Source organism: Sparus aurata, chromosome 17 (assembly GCF_900880675.1).
Source record: "Sparus aurata chromosome 17, fSpaAur1.1, whole genome shotgun sequence".
Taxonomy (NCBI): Eukaryota; Metazoa; Chordata; class Actinopteri; order Spariformes; family Sparidae; genus Sparus; species Sparus aurata.
Window position 1 is genome coordinate 6,519,582 of NC_044203.1, and position 21,911 is coordinate 6,541,492.

At 39.3% G+C, this 21,911-nt stretch overlaps 1 protein-coding gene across 1 annotated transcript in view; it reads left to right on the forward strand.

The window, feature by feature from the left end:
- The window catches only part of ascc3 (activating signal cointegrator 1 complex subunit 3), a 169,680-nt gene that overhangs the window by 78,966 nt on the left and 68,803 nt on the right, over positions 1–21,911 (forward strand). Inside the window, exons 11-14 of the mRNA XM_030394226.1 lie at positions 2,302–2,466; positions 15,104–15,280; positions 16,192–16,263; positions 18,784–18,918. Of these exons, the coding sequence (XP_030250086.1) occupies positions 2,302–2,466; positions 15,104–15,280; positions 16,192–16,263; positions 18,784–18,918 (549 nt within the window). The remainder of the gene's footprint in view (positions 1–2,301; positions 2,467–15,103; positions 15,281–16,191; positions 16,264–18,783; positions 18,919–21,911) is intronic.

Here is a 21,911-nt window from a genome sequence, read left to right on the forward strand (position 1 = left end):
AGCGGAGTTACGGGCAATTGGGCATTAATGGGCCTTGAATCTGACAAAGTATTCCGCAGGGATTTTTGTTGGGTCGCTCTGGGTTTTACAATATGTGTCATTCAGTTAAATGAGCAGAAAATTATGGACAAAATTTGTCTCAGCAGTAATCTCCCAAAAAATCTCAATATTCCTGGTAAATCTATAGAGAATTGCAGAACTGTATACATAAGGTTTTGGCAAAATAATGCAAACAGCAGCTTGACTCTTACCAATATATTTTTGAACAAGCTTTAAAAATGTATTGAAGGAATTTTCATGTTGGATTTACTTAAACTCACAAGAGATGGATAATAAAAAAGGGTCAAAGTCTGTGCAAAAATACATCCAGTGAAGAACTGCATCCTTAACTTCACTTGAAGTTTATATGAGGCCTTAACAGACAGAATTAGACAAATCAAATTACAAACTGTGCGCAGATGGCTCACAGCGTGGCATTGGCTTCAGTTCGTCTCGTTCAGTTACCATCAGACACAGACAGAAACTAAAGCAATAAGAACGAGAAATGTCCTGGGTGGGTGTTTCCTTCCTCCTATTTTTTATTTATTTTTTGCTTTCTTTCAGGCTCATATTAGATAAGACCCGCCTTCTTGAAATTTAGCAACCAATCAATAGGACCAATGACAGCCATGTGACTGTGACATTATCAAATGCATTGATGTGTTTTCTTTTTCAGTAGACCCACTCTGTCTTATAAATGGCCTGTCTTCCAACCTTAACAGTTTGCAAGGCAGGACTTCTCTTTTACTCTAAACAAAGCTGAGATGATGGATGATTTGACTCTAGACAAAAAACACAATACAGTGGTTTTCAGAGGCTGAGTAGCACTCTTCATAATGAGTTAATCAAATTCAAGTGTTTAAAAAGTGGTGGAGCGTCCCGTTAATCCTTCCTTGTATTCTGTATATTTTGTTTAATGTAATTGATTGTGTTTTAATACAATTTGTTTAAATCCTGACATGCAGTACAGTAGTGGAAGATTTGTGGTGTTGTTAGTTAAAGAGTCAACACCTGCCAAAATGGTTGTGCCTGGGTATGAAATCACAGAAAGCATTGAGTTGTGTTTGTATAAACTTAAAACATTGGCATTAGCTTGCTATTTTAAATTAATTTAAATTAATTGGGAAGGGTAAATTCAGGTCATATTATGCTAATTTTCAGGTTCATACTCTTATTTGGGAGTCCTGGAAGAACAGGTTTGCATGCATTTCAAAAAACACAATACTTTACTCGTATGGTATCCGCTTTCACAACGCTCTTGAACGCTCCATTTTAGCAACATAATGAGGCATGTTTTCAATCTTTGGTGAGAGATGCACATGCACATTACCTAATGGGCAGGATGTAGCCAATCAGAGGCAGAGTAGGCGGGTCATGTCGAGTGAGGTAGTGTGATCTAAAATAACAAGGCTACAGAAGTAGCAACTGTATATCTGCTGTCTGATTGGGGTGTATACATTTTATATTAAATGTATAAAATATATATTTATATGACACACACTTAAGTTACAGAGGTAAAGGCTCTACTCCAAACCAGGCATTTTTGGCAGTGCAGGGGCAGTGCTTTCTGTGGGCTTTTTTACTAGAAGACCTTTTACATTCATGAAAATGCTACATAACAAAATAAAGGAATAGCAGAACACAAAAAGCATAATATGACCTCTTTAAAGAGTATTTGCATGTCATAGGGAGTGCTCCTGCATATGTGTAAAAGTAGTTAAAAAGTCTTGAAGTGTGGGTAATGTAGGCAAAAAAGTTGTGAAAAGCAGTACACATGTCTAAAATTGCACTCCTATAACACTGTTGGACTCATTCTGGACATATTCTGAAAGCATTCTTCTTTGTTTTAAATTCTGGTGCCTACATCACACGCGATGCAATGTAGCCACTAGTGACATCACAAAATGTATAACTCAGTTTATCAGATTACTTACAGCTTCCTCTAGAGACACTCAAGCTTAATACCACCTTTTACACACATGTAGTCTTACTTAACAAGACCTATACACAAACTTTAATGTGTGAAATTAGAACAGTATCCCTTTTAGGAACTTTGTTACGATTGTTTTGTCGTTGACTTTTTACTAACATGATTAGATCAATAAGTATCTTTTTATCACAAGGTAATAGTGTCTCTTTAGCGGTCTTGAGGAACCTTTTGTTTTGGTGTTGTTGTGCATTGTCTGTACTTTTATTTAATAACTTACATTCTGTTGTGAATTGTATTGAATTAGTGTTCCCAACATCTTTGTTTTTTTCCAGATGTTGGTGACCACTCCAGAGAAGTGGGATGTTGTTACCAGGAAGAGTGTAGGTGATGTGGCTCTGTCTCAGATTGTGCGTCTCCTAATCTTGGATGAAGTTCACCTGCTCCATGAAGACCGAGGACCGGTACTGGAGAGCCTGGTTGCCAGGACCATCAGACAGGTTAGTCCTACTTCCTGTCAGTTTCTGAATGTCTTCAGATACATGTCTGTTGCATTCTGGCTTCGGTAAGATTCTGCTCTGATATCCTACCAGCTTTCCATTTTATGGAATACCGGACGGAGCAGCGAACCCGTTGGAAGTTAACACATAGACTAGAGTTATGGATTCGTGACAGAGCAGAGCTGGACTGGACACGTATCTGTTGGAATCTAGCCGTTAGTTACTCACTCCAGCTCCCTTGTTTTGTTTTTTGCTTTTTTGTAAAATGTTAATTCTGTCTTTGCTACCTATAGTGCCTTCGCCAGTTCTACTTGGATCATTGTGTCTTAAAATGACAACAATACAATAATTCATATATTGCCATTTATAAATTCCTGCTTGTTTTAAACTTCAACAAATGAGATACAATTCTTTGATTGGTTAGCCTGAGACATGTTTATTCAGAAAAAACTGACTAATCACACTGACTGGAATCCCAGTGGAGATGAATGTGATGGTTGAATTAACACTCATACAATACCCAAGTTTCAGCACTTGTGATAATCCATCCATTAATCAATCAATCAATCAGATTTAATTTGTATTATACCTTTATTGATATCATGCTAAATTGCAATATGAGGTGCTTAACAATACAGGAGAAATACAACTGTGCAGTAATTGTAAAAATACAGAAATAATATTTCAGGAAATACGAGACATGATGGAACAGAGAGACCCGTGTAGCACAGTAGAAGAGGGGAGATAAATATGCTAAAACAGCATGACTTAAGATTTCATCCAAAGGTGCTTACAGAGTGCCCTCAGCTCCTCTGGTAGGCTAATCCAGAGGTGAAGACCATAGACACTATATGTCACATGCCTGTAGTTCTTTGTACTCACTAGTGTTGTTAATGACGCTGGAATTATTAAGTTAGTTAATAGTACTGTCTTAAGCACAGCACCATCTAAGTTAATGTACTGCTTACCATAGTCAAAGTGTTTTGCCATCAACTGAAACTCTACGGTCCTTCAGGTGCTTTGCTAAACTTGTTTTATTGGCATCTTTCGCTCTGCACTTTTCCCTGTTCATGCCTCAAACGTGAAGTATTTCCAAACAACCCTCCTGCTGTTTTCTTTGTCCACCAAACTCTCCAATCACATAGGCTTCTCACTTACCGTCTTTCATGAGCTAACATCACTACTAAACAGATCAAATTAAATGAGTGATAATGAGAATGAGACAAAAATACTTTGAGCAAGTGAACAAAAGGGGTTCTCTGTCTGTCTCTCTCTCTGTGTGTGTGTGTGTGTGTGTGTGTGTGTGTGTGTGTGTGTGTGTGTGTGTGTGTGTGTGTGTGTGTGTGTGTGTGAACTTGCTGTCAAAGGAAGACAGAAAATTGTTTCAAATATTCAGAATCGATAAACAAAATCAATGTTTTCACAAAATGAGTCCCAACCCAAGTAACAATTAAAAGACACTTTTCCCCAAGTACCTGAGCGACATACACAGAGGATGCATTGAAAGCATGTCTGACATGCATTCAGGAGGTAGTCTATTGAGTGAAATGAACACCAGTAAAAGGATCTTAAATTCTATTCTGAAACCAACAATTAACCCGCGAAGGGACTTTAGGACAAGTAAAATGTGTGCGCTTCTTCAGATCTTGGTCAGTTAACATGCTGCTGGATTATATATGGCTTTCTCATTTAAAACAGAGAGGAGGGAAGTGCAGTAATCAAGTCTGATCATGATGATGGCATGCCTAATGGTAGCATGTCTCTAAGTATATATCTATGAAAGGTTTGCTTTTCAGTAATATTTCTAGTGACATTACTGATTTGAGATTAAAAATTCAACCAGGGTCTAAAGGCTTTGCAAGAAGTTTTCTAAGGGCTTGGAGTTTTGTACCCAGGATTTTAAACTCACCCACAATGTATCTCTCTGGACCTTGCTCTGATAAGTTGCAAGAAATTCTGCAACATCCTCAAGTTGATATGATCAATGTATTGAACCACTTTGTCAATGGCTAACGTCTGTGTGATAAGGAGATTTACAATTCTGTATCATAGACAAACCTATGAAAATGAATCCCACGTTCTCTGATGATATTTCTCACTGGCAGCATAGCGAGACTGAACAACAAAGGTCGCAGAATGGAGCCCTGGGGGACCCAATGCGTTATGCCAGTATTTGCTGAGGTGTTCTCATTTAGTCTCTGCCAGACAGATAAGTCCTCAACCTAATCTAAAACTGAGCTGGAGAGGCCAACAAACTTTTGTAGCCCGGTAATGAGAATGTCATTAAGAACTGTATCACTGTACATGTCATTCTCCATAAAGTAGCAGGAAAAAGGAAAAACTCAAATAAATTCCTTAAAATTGTAGTTAACAACAGTTATTGGTAAATAGATCTGAGGTTCATTCCATCACTGGTTGTTATATTATCTTGAAGATTTGAATCTTTACCAAAATGAATTCAAGTCCCAAATATCGGTTTCGGCTGCCTTGATTGGGAGGTTGTGGAAGGAGAGGGATGAGTTATACTACCGAGCTAAAGGTGACAGTTGCATACCAGTGCTCTGAAAACACTATGAAGTTCGTGATTGTAATCCGGCCTGCTCACCAACATCGTTAGCAGTTTCAGCAGCAGCAGCACCACAACCACCACCTGTGACACAGCTCATCGTCGCAGATAAGGTACTTAAAAAGACTTAGCCCCGGCTGCTGTAATGTCAGTAAGAGTTACACTCCTATGTGAACACACTGTCTGTACACCCAGGTGTTCACTGAAAAATAATGACTGCCAATAGCTAATTTTGGATGCTTTTAATGACACTTGTTTACCAAGATGTAAACAAATACAGACTTAGAAATCTGTACTCAAGTCATATCCCACAGTCAAATGGGTTTTACCATGGGAACATGATACAGCACTGTGCTGCAGTTGCCTTGATCTCTCATCCCATCTAAAGAGTCCCACACTGTGAGATGATGAAAGCCCCTTGAAGCGTAGTATAAATGGAATGCTAACTTTAGGTAGCTGACAGCTTTCAATACTCAGTACTACAGATACATTTCTATGAGTACTCAGAAGGTTTGAGGTTAAGAGTCATTTTACTTGAACTAAAGTGCTGAAAATGCCTCTTTAATCCATCCAGAATATTTCTGCCATGTTGCACTTTTTATTCACTTTTTATGTGACAAAAAACATTTCAAGCACAACAAGAAACCGAAAAAGGCTCACAGACAGTGCTGTACCTCTCCCTGTCATCTCTTTATTGCGGCAGGGCACGTCACGCACCAGTCAGTTTCCACATCTACCCACATTATCCACAGCATCTCCCTATAGCTTCTGTTAAACACTCATGTTAAAGCTACAAAGTGAAACACAAAGGGAGAGAGAGACAGGGGAGTCAGAGTACAGTGAGACTCATAGCATGTGTGTGAGTGAGTTTAAGCTGGCAGGGGAGAGTGAGCAATTAATGCAGCGAGGGACTGATGTTTAGATATACACATCCTGTTAATTAAAATGTTTGGTTGTATTTGTTCCTGGGATTATATGTAATGGTGTGCGTCAAGTCTCAATAACATATCATTATTACATAACCTCATATTACCACCTGGTGGAAATATGCTGATGCTGATGAAGTCTTTGGAATAAGGCAGTTTACTTAAGTAGAATTTATACTCATACTTTGGGTATTTCCATAATATTTTTCTCTTACTTACTATATTTTAGATGGAAATACAGTATTTTTTATTCAAGGGAATTGATCGTATCAACATGATTTACATATAAAATAAAATGTATTGTTCAAGAAACGAACTGTGGTTTTAAAATAAAGCAACTCATAAAACAGCAGTATCTGCTTGTCATATTTTAGATGCTAGTAATCATTAAAAGTTCCATCAAAGGGATATTTTCCCTTCAGATTTCTCCCATGGAATAAGTATTTTTGGCCTGAACAGGTCAAATGATTAGATATTACAAAACAAAAGGCAACCATGTAATTATTATTCAACCCTTGGAAACTTTGGTATGCCTAAAGAGGCTGCAGGAGAGCGAGGAGACGTTACATCATCTGATGAGGATGAAGAGGGAGGAGGCGTTGTGGCGATCCTCCAGTTGGCCTTGATGTACCACATTGCATTGGTTAAAAATAGAGTGGACTGTAAGTCTATCAGTATTGGCAGGTTATTTTTTCTCATGTGGTCGTTTGTCACTTAAGCACCTAGTTGTCTGGTGGAGCAACAGCTAGGCATTAGTCAAGGCATTTCAAATTTCAGAGCGATTATTTGAATTGAGGAAAATAGAGAGAAGGAGCTGTCATGTCCCATATCCCACTCTGATACGTTGCTGTCATGTGTTAGTCTGTGAAGGAAATTAATGAATGAAGAAGATGCAGAAAGATGTAAAGGAATAGACCACCACTGACTCATCCTGGCATCATGCTCTAAGAATTAGATTTTCATCCTGAAAATATCTCCATAAATACATCCAGCTTGACTGGCCTTAAGACTTGTGATATGACTCACAGTATCCAGTTCATGAAGGCCTTTAGTAGATCTGTTGCTTTTAACATCAAAGAATGTGGGCAATGTGTTTCTTTGTGCGATTAAGTCTAAAATTCGGTGTATGCCAAACCACATCAGTGTGCCTCCACACTCTGAGTCGGATATATACAAAGCAGTTTAACTTCACCACTCACATCAGAGCGATGAAAACAGTTAAGATGAGGAGGAATTCCATGAAATGTCATTCACATTCGCAACAGTGGAAGGGCAACCATCACTATGCATGACTCTTATGTACAATTATGGCTTTTTGTAGCAGCTCTTACACTTCATATTACATCCCATCCAATCATCTCATATCTCATCATCAAACTGTTTCACTCCAACGGATGAAATGAAAGAATATCAACACAGGAAAAAAGATGAAAAGATGTAAAACGAAAAAAAGGGAAAAAATAAAAAAATAAAAGGGGGAAGTTAATTGTGTTACTTAAATTAATTTAAAGTTATGTATCGATATTGATTGCTGTATTATAAATAGATTTGTAGGTTTCATACCTACAAGGTATGTAAAAATAGAACAAAGCCTTTGTAGAAATGCTCCACTCAGTGTGACTGGAGTACAATTGACCAACTCAAGAGCTCATCACTATGAGAAGTGTTGAAAACACATGGATGTTAGATGTATGCTGAAGGACTGAGACCAGCAGAGTGAGGAGAGCACAGTGGAACAGAAAGGCAGGGATGAGCTGCTGTGCTGTGCAGCGACGGAGACCTCTTGGCAGGGTTAACCGCGAGGTAATTGAAAACTGGTCTGTACATGTGACCGCTGTTTACTCGGTTCACAGCCCATTTATCTGCAGGTTTAGCTGATATTACTGAAGAAGGGCTGACTGGGTGCTTTGTGCACCTTAACACCTCTAGAGGTTGTGCTGCAGTGCACAAGTCTGAAGCCTCTTGACTGTCTAGCTGTGTGCCAGCAGACTGCACTGACAATCAGTGCATAGAACACAGCAGCACCACTGGACTTAACCTGGTGACATCACAATGGCTTCATCAGGGTCATTTTCTCAGACTTCACAAACCTCCTTCAGAAATACAGAATGCTTTCTGAAAGGTTTGTCAAGCCTTATTTCGCAGGATGAGAAGTTTTAAGCCAAATTGACTTGGACACACACAATTGATGTGGTTTCCCTTTGAATGACTGATTTCCTCACAGTCAACCAGATTGTTGTCTTAAAGAAAGATACATTTTGCCAACAATAAAACACTACATTAGAAGAGGACAGTCATGGCTCCCTCAGGAGTAGCACGTTGGTTAAATGATGGGAAAGAGAAATAGGTTTTACTTCCATATGTGTGGGATGGCAGGGAAACAAGAGAACACCCAGTTAGTGTCTGCTTCCCCCGGTGCACATCTGATTTAGCTCCTGAACCTCAAACAGTGTCCCACCGCATCAGTCATGCACCACCAGAGTGTTCAGACCATCATCTCGGCTGCTCTGCTGCAATTGTTTTCGCTTTATGCCATTTAAAGGTAGATCTGTGTTGTCTGTGTGGGGGTGGCTCCAAAAAATAGAAGTAACCAGTCCTCCTCTCAGCTTGGCGATGTATACAGGTAGATTTGTGCTTTCACTTTCACTGTTGCCTTGATCTTTGGCACAGATGGGTGATGACAGCAAACACACTGCAGAGGTGTGAGGAGGAGCAAAATGTTGCCAGGAGTTCTGAATAATGATCCACTGCACCGCATGAAAAATCATATTGTAGACAAAACATTTGGTCTGTTTAATCCTTTTCATTCACTGAAGTCTGTTGAAATGTGTCTGGCGTCTGGAAACCTGCAAACTGGTCACACATGTTATCAAAGAAATGTGGTTTGTAACAGGCAGTGAAATGCATCTTTTAGACTAAACAGCATGTTCAATATATGATTTTATTGTACTGTAAGTTTACGAAGCTTTATATCACAAGTTCTCAAAATCAGAAACAGCAATGAAGCACATGTGAGAAGAATTATGAAAAAATTGATATTGTAAAAGTATTGTAGAAAAGAAAAAGGGTTTTGTAGACAAATGGTCAACCAAAAATAATAATTTGAGGTAAAATCAAACATGTTCTTCCTTCTAAAAAAGAACATAGAACATGTGTGGGAAAAGGTTGTCATTAGTAAAAACTAAAATAAGTCAGTGCTATAACAGAAACATATTTGAAACTATGAGAAAATGTGTGTGGTTGCAGAGGGCAGGAAGTGATGGCTTCCAAAGATATAAACAGCAGCTGAAGAAGAATGAACTGTGGGAAGAGTAGAAGGATTGAGTCAAGGACAGGAGAGAAAGACAGAAATGTAGAGTGAGGGTGGAAAGGGAGAGAAAGATGGGGAAGCATGAAATGGAAGAAGGGAAGGAAATGAGGATGGGAGAATAACATGGAACTTTTTCTATTGATTGATTTGGGGTTTCTTTTCCTCTCCTGCACAATTATTTGTCTTTGTATTATTAAACAGAATTCTTGTTTTATCATTGTGCATATAAATAAATAAATAAAATAAAAGAGACAAAGACGGCAACAAAGAAAGAAAGAAAGAGTTCCAACTTTTTCAGAGGGAAAATTGATATTAAAAGTTGTTTTTAAAAAGGAAAAATGGCATTGAAAAATACTCAAGACAAAGAAAAAAATAAAGGTATTGCAGATTGCATTTTTTCTTCATTTATCAGCCCTTGATGCTGTGGTTTCTAACCTGTGGTGCTGAGAACCATCAGAGGAGATACAAGGTGAACAGAAGGGGCCGATATGATTGTGATAATTTCCTAGGGCATATCCTGAAACCAGTGTCATGTAGCACTAAATGTTGGAAAATGTTCTTAAAGGCAAGGTTCCATGTAAAGCATATTACCTTTTAATTTGTCACAAGCTTTGGTCTTCATGTCCTTCAACTTTGGCTGTGGACAGAAAGCCATTAATTGGAATTAATTTATTGGGAATTCAATTAAATATCAATTTAAAGACAGAAAACTAGAGTGAGGGTGGAAAGGGAGAGAAAGATAGGGAAGCATGAAATGGAAGGATGGAAGTAAATGAGGATAGGAAAATAACATGGAACGGGGAAAGAAAGGGACAAAGAGAGCAACAGAGATTTCAAAGGAAAAATAAAGATTAAAAGGTGTAGTTAAAAAGGAAAAATGGCATCGAAAAATAGTAATAGAAAACATCTGGAAATAGTATGGACATTTTTTGACTTGTCTAGCAAAATGTGACCAAACATTGTTTTACACCATTTTTTTTTCAATCTTTGGGCCTACTGAACATTTTTGTTACGTTAGACAGCTGCTGAAAGTCAGATCAAAACAGCTGATCTGTGGCGTAATACAGCGCGCTGCAGGCACTGCTGAGCTTGTACGTCGAAATATAGACATTGTAGGGTTGAGGAAACTTAGTGCAAAAAGAAAGGGCTGTCTCACGACATTGTAAAGCAATATATTTTTAGGTGTGCCTTCTTTTAGGTGGATTAAACGTTTTGCTGTCGGTCCCCTTTAGCAGTACAATACTCTGCTTCCCTGTCGGTGCTATGCGTTGCTGCTCCACACAGGGGGAGGGCTGACAGTCATCTACGGCAGGTAATACACTGACTACAGATGAGCACAGCACCTCATACAAACCTGCTTCAAAAGACCCCAACTATCACTTTAATATCCATTTTCCTAAGCTGCCAACACAGCTGGAGCATGTAGCTTGTATCTATATAACTGAATTGTTTATCAGTGTGCATGTGCACATCTTTATCATTATAGTGATCATAATAGTGATCATTATAGTGATCATTATAGTGATAATTATAGTGATAATTATAGTGATCATAATAGTGATTACAATAGTGATAATTAAAGTGATAATTATAGTGATCATAATAGTGATCATTATAGTGATCATTGTTGGTGTGGACAGCCATTTATACTTGTCTGCAACCTGTCTGTGGTTCTCAGTCCCATCCCATAGCTGACTACCAAGACATGATACCCCAAAGATTAACATTCACAGTATATTGTTTATTTTTGAACACTGAAGTGTTTAAGAAATTTTGCTCAAACAGGAGGAAATAGGGACATTTTTCAGTAGTGGATTAAGACACATTTGGCACTCTAGTGACTATGTGGAGGAGCAGAATGGTGTAGATCGAATGGAAACGAGCTTTGTGTGTGTGTGTGTTTGCGTGTGTGTGTGTGTGTGTGTCGACCAAGGAAGAAGATATATCAGGCTTTGGATACACACACACACTATTTGATGTCAATATATTATGTGTTAGACTCTGCATATGGGATTTGTTGACAAGAAAATGAAGAGATCATCACCACACACATGTGTAGTGGTAGCATGTTGACATGTTAGTATTAACTGTAAAAAGAAGTACAGAGATAAAGAGCACTCAATTGCTCTTGTTAGAATACAAAGCTTTTACAAAGAAAAGAAGTCATACAGAATATTTTAACCTTTAATGCTGTTTTTGTTGCACAGGCTACAGAGGATTATGTCACTGAGTAAATGTAGGACTACTCTGTTGCCACTAATTGTACATATAATATATGTGAGTGGCACATAAGCAGCACGTCAGTGTGTGTCTTTGTGTGAGAACTTGTAAACAGCTCAGAGTGTGCTCCAGCAGAAGATGCTGGGTGCCAGCAGAGCGCCTGGCAGACCCTCCCCCACCTCCTTCATCTCTCTGTCCAATTATTGCCACACCTGACAGACTGCTGTAATTGATTGTGCTGAAGGAATTAAGGCGGCTGCCTCTGATGCGCTAGGTGCTTAAGTTCACGTCTTCAGACACATTAATATGGAAATCCCTATAAACTAAATGATATTTGTCCCCCTTTTTATGCAAATGTTTTCGAACCGAGCCAGTTATCACTTTGATGTTTTGCTTGGAAGAGCTTTGGTTTGGACTACATTTTCACGGCCAGGTGTACTGCTCCCAATTATGCACTGCATTCAAGATAAAGTCCCTCTAACCTTTATTACAAAGGCCTTTAATGTTGCTGTTTTGTAGAGCTTCTTTTTCATGGTTTGATATTTAAGAGCATATTCTCTGTTTATATTGTTTCTCTGAGCAAAAGGTTCCACCCATTGCATTTTCAAGGCAGTGCAGATCCCTGCGCTGCTGCACTAATCATATTTTAATATAACCAATGGATTAAATGACAGTTTGTAAGTCTCAAAGTGATGACCAGAGTTATCACCAGCTCAGTTTCTCTTGGCTCTGCAGAAATTTTGAGCCTCTTTTAGCTTGTTCACTTGGTATCCAGGACTTAAAACTCTCCATTTCAGACAAAAGCCCTGATAAACCCACTGTACACTTAATAACTCAGCACTTAACACCAGAAATATACAGTAAGATACTAGTTGGTGAACAGCTAAAAAGCCAGCCATTTTTCTGAGGAGTTGCTGGAAACAACAAAACAGACCTAATAAGAGTGAACAGATGTGCAATTTCCAGGTGTCCAGGACCTTGACTCCAAATGAAGGAACATGTTGCTCTGTGGCTCTGCTGGATGTGTAAACAAGCAACTGTGTGTCACCATGTTGCAGTTAACTGCCACACAAATCCAATGCATGCAGCCTTAGTGTTTAATGGCTGAACAGTTTACAGCAGCGGTGGAAAACGATTGAATACAGTGTTGTCCAGGCTGACATACCTTATTGATAGATAAGATATCAATACATATTATGACTAAATCCTTGGTATGGGTCAAGATTTTTTCATTTCCCATAATGCAACTTAAATTCATCTGTGACTGTGTTGTGTATCTATTCTACTGTATGGGTTTCAAAGGCCCAGGGGTTTAGGTGTCCATGCAGATCTACTGACAGTAACTGGTCCTCTGTAGCTTTGTGAACTACCTAGATCTCAGTGCAAAGCCACAGAGGACTTCACAGATCATCACACTGTCTAATTTTGTGACCTATGAATTTTACATTAGTCATTCTCCTCGGGAAATTTTAAAGTGAGCCGTTAATCACACTTACCTCATGTTGTTATAAAATGTTATGATGCCACAAACTTAAGTGAAACACGGACTCTTCGTCTCTTGTACAAAAAAGCAGTAAAACACATAGTTGCATAAAGTGAAAGGCAAAGTGAAGGAAAAACCCCAGAGACTCTTTGACTCTCTGTAGGTGAACATGATGCACATCTGCAGTACGGAGGTTCAGCAGTGCCGGAGTGAGTGTAGTGCAGGCCCAGTCCGCTGGCAGGGATTGGTTAGGTCTTATCTTGATGGGATGGTTTGACAGGTACTGCATCACATTAAAGGCCTTACCAATCTTCCCTGTCACATTCAGCAGGAGGCTCACAGATAGGGCAACCCCCCCCCCACCCCCACCCCAGTTTTCTCTCCTCTCACCCACCTTGATACACAACATATTGAATTTTCTCTGGGTTTCAAAGACGAAATAAAGACAGAAGCAAGTACATAAGCAAGATCATTTACTTTGTGTCTTAGAGTGAAAAACATCTACCCCCCCCCACTCACTCTCTCTGTTTTCTAAGTTTGAATTTCTTCTGCCCCCTAACTTCCGCAGAAATGTTACAACAGCCTTTTCTCCACTTCTGTTTTCCTGCAGTAGCATCAGTGCTTCTTTTTTGATCACAGTTTTTCATGTGCACCAGGGTGGGAATTTCACGGCGGCACTTTGGCCTTGATTCTCCCTGAAAAAAAAATCATCATAAGGCCACAGTGGCCTTTGTGCCCCTGGCCCGGTAAGCATAGTGGGCTTGCCTTGAATTATAGCCACCTGAGTACACAGTAGTCACTCACAGTATCTTCAGTGAGTTCGCGGTTCGCCCAGGTGGAGTCTCATCTTCTCATCGATGATCTCACGTGAAAGCCTCTCAAACAGCAGCAGCATCTCAAAAAGGAAGAACAACACTAAGCGAGCTCAGCCGGTTTTGATATGATATGTAACTGACTTATGTGGTAGGATTTAGTTCCATAAAGCTGGAAACAGATTCGAACTTCCCGGATCAATAACTCATAAGCGAAACATTGTTGAAACAAAAACGACGACTCTTTCCTACCGCAATAAGGTAGACAACGAGCTTTAACTGTATTTTCATCAAAACGAGCGGCTGGACATTAACACTGGTCACTATGGTCAGTCGTCTGTGAGATGAGAGTGCAGGGAACGTCTACAAAGTGCAACCCCGAAAAGAGATAATACAAAAAATATTCAATAACTTCTCTATTATTTAGTGTAGTGTCACCAAAATCACTCCACACATCTTGTTTGTTGTTTGGAAAAAATGTGCTTTGGCATAATTTTGGGGAATTTCTATTGGGAGAAATATTCAATAACACTAATATTCAGTGCAGTGTCACCAAAATCACCTAAGCACAACCCTACTAAAAAACTGTTTTCTAATGTAACATTAACTTGATATTGGTATTGAAAATATTGTAATACATAATCTATGTAATCTAATAATCTAATCTAATTCTATGTCTAAATTGGTATGTTATGGGATCAATCTGAAAGGTAAATCATCGAAACTTCACTCAATCGCCTTTGTGCCCTGTCATGTGGCCTTGGTGCCCCTAAGAAAAAAAAAAAAAGTGAAAGCCAAATGGCCTTGCCCCTAAAGTGACGAAATTCCCACCCTGATGTGCACACATTTGGGATGGGCACTCGGTTATTTCCTTTTCAGTCTATGTCATTGTGTGAGACTGCAGACACTAAATATGATTGGGTGGTGAGGGGGGCACTACCATAGCTCCACTGTTGCTCTGTTAGAGAGACCCAGCTGGTTTTACCTGCAGAAATGCTCCCTGTGGTTCAAAAGGCAAAATTCCTTAAAACTGTTGTTATCGGTAAACACAGTTAATTTGAAAATGATCAAATTCGTTTTGGTTCATGTTTTGCTCAGTGTTTCAAATGTTTGGGAATTGTTTTTTAATTAATATTTTCACTAGAATTCCCATGATCCAGTGTCTTAATAGTTGTTTATTATGAATGCATTCAATTCATTTTATTCATCAATGTCATTTCAGAACAGATTCCTGACTTGTGCTTTATGACTTGTGCGTGAATGATTGAATATGATAAAGACTGGTGTAACCGTGACACTGTGTTGTTGGCTGATGTTTAGGTGGAGTCCACCCAGAGTATGATCAGGATCCTTGGACTGTCAGCCACCCTGCCCAACTATCTGGATGTGGCTGCCTTCCTCCATGTCAACCCCTATATTGGCCTGTTTTTCTTTGACAGTCGCTTCAGACCGGTGCCACTTGGACAGACCTTTGTTGGCATCAAAACCACCAACAAGGTAAACAAACCAAGATGATGTGAATGTATAAACTTATGGAATCTTCTAAGTTTTACATGCAGAGGTAGTTTAGTTCTGTAAGGTGATACATGCATACAATATACTCTATGGGCAACAACTCCGACAAGAGGGATGCTTGTACCGAAGAACTGATTCTTACAAGACTTATCCATATCACAAGTAGGGCTGTCAAAAAAAAAAAAAAATCAATCTAATTTATATATTTCAAGCTTTTTGATGAATTCATCCGATTAATTGCATTTGAAAAAAATTCAGTGCAAATGGATTTTGTTAGTTAAGTGAATCTGAATAAATTGACATTGTAAACTTTGAAAAGAGGTGATATTTCAAGCTTGAAGTTCTCCAATGGTACCAACATCCCTTCCTTGTCAGGCATTGAAGAGCCCATCTGCTCCTGATTTTAGCTAATAAGAGACATCTTTAAAACAGTAGGTGACAATGAATTAAGTGGAAGCCAGTGATATGTGTGAAGTAATGTCAAAACAGTGTCACAAATACATAGTTTGTACAAAAGAAGGCCCTTTTTTTCAAATGGCTAACTTGGTACGTAGGGAACCAAATACAGACAAATTATTACTGAGCCCATAATGAGTGTAACATGCACGAGATGATATTACAGCATGGTAGAATGGACACTTCATAGACCACTTTGGATCCTTTGTTAAACTCATATCATAAAGACATTTTGGCTCTTTTCTCACAAAGCAAGGCATGTAGCAGCTCTGGTTGAATATGAAGTTAGTCATACACAAACCTGTGTTAGACCAACGTCTGGACTAAAGTATGTAACTAACTCTAAGTGCCTGAGATTCATGAGTTACATAAAGGACCCAAACATTACTCTAATTACTGAAGCTAACTTGTTTATTGTAATTATGTTTCCTGTTCAGATCCAGCAGCTTCATGACATGGAAGAGGTGTGTTACAACAAAGTTCTGGAGCAGGTTAAAGCCGGTCATCAGGTAGGGGCTCCTCTGCATGTTTGAACGCTTCAAAATGTACACATGTTTACGTAGTGTACGCAAAGATTGTTGTGTGAGTGAGTGTAACAAAGAATGCAATCTAAAGAAATATACATTCAGAAGAACAATCACCATTAAGTCCAAATGTGTGTGCCAAAAGAAAGGTTTATTTAAGTGTTTTCCACTTGTTGTGCATAAATATACTAGCAATATCATCCAGTCAATATATTATTGGAATCTGTCCTTATAGTTTGAAGAATGGGCATGTTAGCTCTTTAAATAAAGAGCATGACGAGCTGCTAATAGTAGGCTTTGCTCTGTCGTGGTAGCGTCATAGCTCCCGCATTGCGAATGTTCCAGTCCTTTATATGTAACCTGAAATAAAGCCCCTTCATGTTGCTAGGTTACTACTATTGATAAAAAGCCTGTGAGCTTAGTGTGAAAAATGAATGGAAATTCTTTCTATGTAGGTATGTATGTTTTTTTTAACCATCACTCTTAGAAATGAGACCAGAGCAGACTACAGTCCTACCTACTGTGCTGAACAATTCCTCTTTCCCTCGAAGTGCGTTTATCTGCCTGATTCGATCTTCTCATTGAAACCAGCTTTCCCCCGGTGTTTTGTAGGTACTGTGAACTTGACTTATAAAGGAGGGGGTTCCCTCATGACTGTTTCTTGCGCATCACAGCAAATAAGTCTTTTTTTACAAGACCGTGTTCAGTCTGATTATTTTCCCCAATCGTCACCACCACCATACTCTTTTCTGATTCACTGAAACTGCCACTGTGAAATGTTTGGACTAGGGCTTGTACTTGAAGAGGCACAGAGGAATGTCAGTGTAACATCAAAATACAGTAAGCCTTTAATACAACTGTTTCCCTTGAAAATATTTCTCTGAACTTTTTCATGAATAAGAACCCCTGCAGTAAATATTTTTGTGAGCCTTTTGGAATGAACACCTGCTATCTGAAGTCTCTGAAGTCCTTATCTCCCCCAGTGTTCCTCTCCCCTTACTTTCCCTTTCCTTCCCCCATCCAAGAACCACCAGCCTCCACTCATTCTGCTTCAACTCTACAGCCTCACAAGGCCTATTGGGACCTTGAGAGTAGTGAATTCAGACTTTACCGTTTAGCGCCCATCTGCTACAGGAGTTGTGCTCCCTATTGAGCACGCTTTTTATCCTGTCTGCATCATTTTATTGCAAGTGCACACACATACACACATCCCTTTTCTTACTTTTTTTTCCTACTCTCTTGCTCATTATCCCCCTCAGAGACACACTTAATGTGAGTCTAGCTGCGGCCCTTGAAAACTTGTAAACCAACTTAATTCTACTGCACCACTGACACATTTTTTATCTCCGTGGTTCAAACGATACAATGGCTCAGTCCAGCTCGTAGGTTGAGGCCACAGCTCAGCTAGAGAGGCCTCTTCATCGCTCAGTATTAAATTGTCAAGAGGCAGCCGTGACATATATTAATTTCATCTGGGAGGATCTGATGGATGAAATTTCCTTTATGATTTTCCCACAACCCTCCTGGTGAAAAGCATGATGTCAGAGAGAAGTTTAATAAGCTGAGAAGCCAGCGGTTACTGCCGACAATGCTTCCACACAGCTCAGCGGTGCTGATAAAACACCTTCAACAAATAACATTTGCTGCAGTAGTCTCTTTGGACCCACTGTGTTTGGAGCATACACACAGCTGGTTGCTGCATGTGTGTGCAGTCATGCAACACTGTTCGGTCTGACAGTATATTTCCCTACTAAAAGGTTGCACACTTACATATCAAGCAGTGGCAATAGGGTCTTTCATGGGTATTTACAGGTAAAATTACAAGCATTTGTTATACCATAGAACAGGCTTTTTATATTAAAATGTGCAATCTCTATAGACTGTTGTTACACACAATTCTGCCTTTTCTGTATTTTGTAGTATCCCCAAATAGAAAAGCACTAAGTGTGTTAAGTGTATTAAATTATGCTGTGGTTCATTTCACTTGTCTAAATCTGAATGGTGCAGCTTCAGATGATATTTGAATATAGTTTTGTACAGAATGAGAACCCTGGAGTTCCTCCGACATCACCTCCATTGCAAGCCTGTTTAATTTTGATCTTTCTATGGCCTGTATAAACAGGAGCAATGGTCACAGAAAGCAAACATTGAAGCCTGACCCCTGTTTTAAGATAAACTTGAAAAAAACGTGACCTATCCTTGAGGGCAAACCGCTTACTCAATGATAAATGCAGCTCTGGTGAACACACAGGGTACTACAGTATGCACTGATCGCATACTGATTGCAAATTCTTACATGTAGGTCACATGGTTCAATGAATGGTTATATGAAAACAATGTGAATCATATGCTATGACCTTCACAGTCACCAGATCTTAGCCAAACTGAGTGTTTAACCAGCAATTGATTTTCTTTTCAAATTGCTGTACCAGCTGGACTTCCGTAGAGTTTTTTGTTGTATTGATGTTGTGATTTTACCTTGTATCTTGGTGTACCATGTCTCAGGTGATGGTGTTTGTCCATGCTCGGAATGCCACAGTGAGGACTGCAATGGGGCTGATCGAGATGGCAAAGAACAGTGGAGAAACATGTTTCTTTCAACCAGACCAAGGCCCTGACTACGGCCACTGTGAGAAACAGGTAGATAAAGCTTTCAAGCATCTGTGTTTAAATCCTTTGTAAAAATAGAAAGTAATCAATGTCTTTTTTCAGCTTCTGAACTGAATTAATTACATATTAATAGATTCTGTATTCTGATATTTAGACAAGTATGGTTCAACCACATGTCTGTATGCATATGATAAAAAACCAATAGTGCACTGTCAGGGTATGTGTTGGGGTACTGTTTATGGTCTTTTTTTTGTCCATGTCAGCGTTGTCAGAGCCTGGAAGTTCTGAGAAGAGCTTCGGAAAAAAAAGTTTTCAGAGGTCATGTTGTGTGATCCTGGTTGCCTAACTGCGATTACAAGAAAAAAAAAAAAAAGAAAGTTCCTTTTTGAGACAAAAATAGCCACATCAATAAGCTTTGAACATAAAAGGCTCGATCACACTGCCAGTTACACCACCAGATGACAATATGGAGTTTGATCATTTTCATTTTACTAGAATCCCCCTTTAAGAAAATCTGTGCAATTCACTCTATGGATCTATTACTCAAGTGAAATCTGACGCAGCTTGTGCGTATAGCAAATGCTCTTGCAAGATGCTGATCTAATGCTGTCATAGCCTATTAGCTTTGTTCACCATTCACATTTACATTACTGTCATCGTAGCCACATACACTGAGCTACATCTCTTGAATAAACTTACACTTATTATCTGGTTAGGGACCTACCTAGCTTGCATGCTAAGTGACAGTTGCAAACTTGGAGAACTATTATTGCTAGCTAGTGCTAAAGTGTTCCCAATAGTCTAGGGCAGGGCTATTTAATTACAAATTCAGTTGGGCCAAATGTTAAAATCAAGAAATGTAGCTGGGCCAGACATGTAAGGTGCCCAGTAATCAGCTGGCAATGACAAATTTCAAACCAATACAGATCAATGTGATGAAAAATATGCAGTTTTTATTAGTCTCTTTTAAATGTGGTAACATGACAAAGGCACATCAGAAAGTCCATAAAGACACAATAACAGAACCTGTGGTAGTAGAAATGTTTTTTCACTTGGTCACATCTTACCCAGGCATATCTCAAAGTGCATAAAAACAAAATGTTTTCACTTCATCCAACAGCATTACAAATACAAATACATCTGAAGCCTGAATTTCAACCCTGCGAATGTTTGATGTGTCTTGACAGGGATACATTGTTAATAGCAAAATGTTTTCATTTTCTTGTCATTTATCACTTCATCCACGATGGCCAGCATGCAATCTTTCACAGTTTCAGAGTCAGTAAATGGTCTTTTCTTCTTTGCGGAAATCCACGAAACACGTAGGGAAGCAGCCGCAGCTCTCTCCTGAGATCCCTCCTGAGAAGGTCGGGTGTTTCTCGATGTGCTGCCTGCAGACATTGTAATCTTTGAGTACCGCAACACACTCATGGCAAATAAAACACATGGATTTGACGTTTGAACTCGATGGTAAAAGGACATGTTTCAGACTGGGTATCTTGGCACTACTTCTGACAGCACTGCTAGCCACACTTCAAAACAACGTGCTGCATTGTGGGTAGGCTCTTGCTAGGCTATGCGGAGTGTTGCATTCACTGAAACACTTGAAACGTCTTGCGAAACGAGCTGCCCTCTGCATCTCTCCAATTCAGGCGGGCTGGACCACAGACTGGGCCACTGGGGCATTGGTTCTGGGCCGCTAATTTAATAGGCCTGGTCTAGGGTTTTAGGGGTAATCATTCCAGCCACAGTCATTAGCCAGCTAGCCCGAAAATAAAGCTGTCAGTCCAACCTATTTTGTGAAAATTTGCTGGTAAGTTTTGCTATAAACTTGTTTTCAATTAAGAATGACACCATTAGGTATCACGGTAAACCATCAATACCAGTGGAAAAGTGAATCGTTGTGAATTTGTTCGGATAGGCTAACCTGCTCTACATTTTTACATTTCTCCACGAACTATAACGTATGTGTATGTATGTCTGGGAATTAATCGGGCAGAGCCAAAAAGAACAGATCTGACAACAGGAAGGAGAACGCTAGATTTCCTTATTGGTACTACAATAGCGTGTGTGGGCAGGCATGAGAGCAGAACACTGATTGCGTGTGTGTGCGTGTGTGTGTGTGTGTGTGTGTGTGTGTGTGTGTGTCTGTGTGTATATGTGTCTGTGTATAATTAATGGTCTCTGTGCTGTGAGAGTACACAGAGGTGGAGCTATATTCCCCCTCAGAGGATGGTCAGTCAGACTCCAACTCCCATATTTAAATCTCCTGCAACAGAAGGCAGAGTGATAAATTTAGTAACCTTTTCCTTCATTCCCTGGGGCTGAGCCAAGATTGATGTGCCTCTAATCTTCTCTCTATTTAAATAGGATATGTATACAAATCACATCACTTTTCATGCTTTCTAAAACTGGAAATAGAGACAAGAGATTACGTTTGGGGAATAAAAATGGTATGTGTTGGCCAGGTTAGTCTTTGAAACAGTACTTTAAAAGGCTCTGTTTAACTGTTCCTACAGTATTTGTACATGAATTAAATATGCACAAACTGTGCGTTAATTCACCCCTAGCTCTTCTGCCTGTGTCCCAACATAATGAGTATTATCCAGTCCATTAGGCCTTCTTTGAGTGTTTGTCGGTCTGTCCTGCTCTGGTGAAGGAAGAGGCATCAGGCTGACTCCACTCTAAGCCCACACAGAGATAATGCACTGCCTATTTGCACTGTGGAAATTGCCCCACATTAATATTTATAGGTGTTTTTTAATCTCTAATATGCATATGCAGTGAAATAAAGCACCTCTAAGGTCAGTCATATAATTTAGCATTTATTTATCTAGCTTTAAAAGTCAGAAGTGATTCCACTATATTTTTCTCTCTCCTAATGTTATTTAATTGGCTAAATCTCAGGGGGTTGGAGAGGCTGTCAATCAAGCTTAGATATCTTAATGCACCCACTCGAATCAATTCTTGTTAAATACCATTTTTAGTGAGCCAGTGATTAAAAAGTGCTGTTTGATGAAATA